Consider the following 3,148-nt stretch of genomic DNA (forward strand, 5'->3'; position numbering starts at 1 on the left):
TTAATAAAAGAACTATGGATACATACAATTATTTTACCTTAAAACCAGCTTTAGGTCTGTTGGACAGTGAATCGGTGAGATTTACGTCGCATTAACCAATATATAAGGAACTTATGTGCATATTTACATGGTTTAATCCATCAATATAATCCAAGCATTCTCTAAGTAATTCAGATAAAAAACACTCCTATTGTCTCACACGTCACGCTTTGCCGGTATTAAAATAACCCAACAATGCAACTAAATGCAGTTTTATGCGAATGCCGGGGTCAAGTTCTCTTTATAGGTTGAAATGTTCAGACTAAAAACATTAAACTTATTCGTTTGTAAGCTAACAACGTGTTAGTCAATCTCTTTTAAAATAATCGCAGTATGTATTTTAAATTTATGAATTTCCTGATGCTTTTTCTTTGTCATGGAATCTCGACTGAAGACAAAAGACTCAAGCAGGGTTTGCCGAACGGATTTCTTTCTGACTGTAAGTATTAATAATAGTAATCATGTGTTATGCTGTTCACAGCTAGAATAGTTTTTTACTGTGAAGCTTACATCTTTGTCCTAGCCTAGTGGGCTTACCCATTATAAACTCTATTATTCTTTATTTATTTTTGAATGCTTTGAATGACGAGACGAGCTTGTTTTTCGCCTGATGGTAAGCGATCCTTGATGTCTCATTCCCTCTCAGTGACCGTCCTGAGCCTAGGTTCGTAGCCCGTTAGTGGGTTGCCCTCAGCATGGTCGCTTAATTTTCAAGGGTTGCGAGCGTCTAAAGCGCTCTACTAAATGTCCGGGATGTTTGAACCTATATAAGCCGGCTCTTGCCAAGCTAACAAACCTAGGGTCATATAAAAAATAGCGATACGCCATAAACAGTAGAAACACCATCCAAAATCTTGAATTTCAAGTATTGTTTGGTATTCCACTACGCTCACCATGCTAAGACATGAGATGATAAGTCTTATTATGTTCAGTAGTTCACTGGCTGCAATATTCTTTAGACCGGAACACAACAGTGACTACACATAGAAATAGATACTGCGTGGTATCTACCCAGGTGAATTCTCACATATGAGCGACCTATTACCAGAACCTCTTCGAGAATGGAATAACTAATAGTATCTATGTTAACACGTATGTTAGATATTGAAATAGGACTAGTTTTCGGATTTAATTGCAATATTTAGTTTATTTTTACTCCCGACTTTTGATAATTTTGTAGCCTTCATGGTTATTTACTATTCTTGTTAAGGACAAATGTATCCCAATTAAAATCCTTTAAAATCTTAAAATCAGACTTGTATAATCTAGACAATTTTTCAGGTGAAGGATCTACCAAAGAAGCAATAATATCTAATAAAAGCTTAAAACACTTACAAATAGCAGTTCTAGGACATGGAAACGCCTTAACAGCCAAGAAAACTATATACAACTATCATCAAATGAAAGAATTGGCCGCAAACAGTGACTTCTCAAAGAAAATTTTCATGTATATGCCTGGCTACATAGACCACATAAGTTTTCCAGTTTCACCTTTAATGGGAATTCAATATAAAAAACTTGGTTACAATGTTTGGATTCTAGAATATTCCGCGTTTTCTCTTTGGTTTTATCCTGTGTAAGTATAGTTTATAACAGATTCTGTTTGTTTTTAAAATCCTGGTTGGTTTTGCTCGTTTGAAAACAAGACGAGCAAGAACAATGTCACTAGCTAGCGCTTTAAAAGTAAAATATAAACTTAATGTACTACATAAATAGAATCGCGCCTTTTCCTCGTTCCAGTGTAGGCAGAGGTCTAAAACCCACATTTTAGGGCCAGCTATGTCTGGCCTCATGTAATACAGACGGGGGACGGGGTCTAGTCTAGGGAGATAATCGTCATCAAAGCAATTTAATGTGCTCATTAATTATTTTTTACATAATATACATACCTATATGTATGTATGATATAAAATAAATATAATATAAACTAAAAATAAATATCTCCATACTTCACAATTATTAAGGTTCTTTGGAAGAGATGCAGTGATAGTAGCATTTTGTATATTTTTAGTAATTTTATTTTCCATATTTTATTTTAAGAGTTTGTATTCTTACAATTTACAGCGCCGTTCGCTTACTACGACCAGTTGGCCTCCGGGTCGCGGAAATGTTGGCGAACCTCACGAAATACGGCATGGATCCGAAAAAGTTCCACCTCGCCGGCATCAGCCACGGAGGGCAAGGCATCAGCTTCATAGCCAAAAGCTACCGCCAGATCACAGGCAGGAATCTATCACATCTCATAGGCTTGGATCCATCTGGGCCTTGCTTCAGAAATTTGGGCCCAGAACATAGATTGGATAGCTCTGACGCGGACTTTGTCGAAGTCATACACTCCAACATAGATGGCTATGGTATGCCGGGGAGAATGGGGCACATTGACTTCTACATAAATGGAGGGGAGTACCAGCCTGCTGACATCCCCACTATCCCCTGCGACGGTTTTTGCAGCCACGTCAAAACTTTTTTCTACTGGGTAGCTGCTGTGAACAATCCGAAGTGTTTCATCGCTATGAAATGTGATAGTATACAGGATGCTAGGGACAGGAAATGTTATAACAGAGAACCGATGGTGACCAATTATTTAGGGGAATACGTGAATAAATCTAGACAAGGTATATTTTACGTGCCTATACACTATGAATATCCTTACTGTATGGGCAAGAAAGGCTTGATACTAGAAAATAATATTTACATTAAAGATTTGACGCAGGCAAATAAAGTCGATGTGTTAGTTTTATGATTATCAAATTATGTAGTCTAATACTAGTAAAAGGTAATCGGATTAAAGGTTGTGGAATGTAGTTATTTTACAAGAGTTAAATGTGCAAGTAATGCGCCTAAGGGTAAATTAACTTCAGTACTAATGAACACAATAAAGTATAGCTGATGCAAGCGATTTATAAGGCGTTTTTATTTTGTATATGTTTGTTGTGCTGCCATCTATTAGTTTTCGTTTGTACTGCAATGTACTGTAAATGATGCTGTAAAACAAAACAGTTTTTTCCGCACCGCATTCATAGATGGCGCTAGTATTGCAATAAGGGAATAAATTATAATTTTTGGTAAGTCGTGATTTTCTTTGTATAGTCTTGAACTTTCATTACTT

At 36.5% G+C, this 3,148-nt stretch overlaps 1 protein-coding gene across 1 annotated transcript; it reads left to right on the forward strand.

The window, feature by feature from the left end:
* The first annotated feature begins 262 nt into the window (after positions 1-262).
* Positions 263-2,940, forward strand: LOC115451967 (phospholipase A1). The gene is made up of 3 exons (XM_037438743.1): positions 263-478; positions 1,321-1,615; positions 2,104-2,940. The coding sequence occupies exons 1-3, from the start codon at positions 373-375 to the stop codon at positions 2,780-2,782; spliced, it is 1,080 nt and encodes a 359-aa protein (XP_037294640.1). The 5' UTR covers positions 263-372; the 3' UTR covers positions 2,783-2,940.
* Positions 2,941-3,148: the final 208 nt, after the last annotated feature.

The sequence above is a fragment of the Manduca sexta genome, chromosome 15 (genome assembly GCF_014839805.1).
Source record: "Manduca sexta isolate Smith_Timp_Sample1 chromosome 15, JHU_Msex_v1.0, whole genome shotgun sequence".
Lineage (NCBI taxonomy): Eukaryota > Metazoa > Arthropoda > Insecta > Lepidoptera > Sphingidae > Manduca > Manduca sexta.

What these genes read in the sequence shown, in the direction of transcription:
- LOC115451967 (XM_037438743.1), top strand. Translation starts at nt 373, where the DNA reads ATGTATTTTAAATTTATGAATTTCCTGATGCTTTTTCTTTGTCATGGA. An exon ending in GAACGGATTTCTTTCTGACT is followed by an intron (nt 479 to 1,320) that starts GTAAGTATTAAT and finishes ACAATTTTTCAG; the next exon opens with GTGAAGGATCTACCAAAGAA. An exon ending in TCTCTTTGGTTTTATCCTGT is followed by an intron (nt 1,616 to 2,103) that starts GTAAGTATAGTT and finishes TACAATTTACAG; the next exon opens with CGCCGTTCGCTTACTACGAC.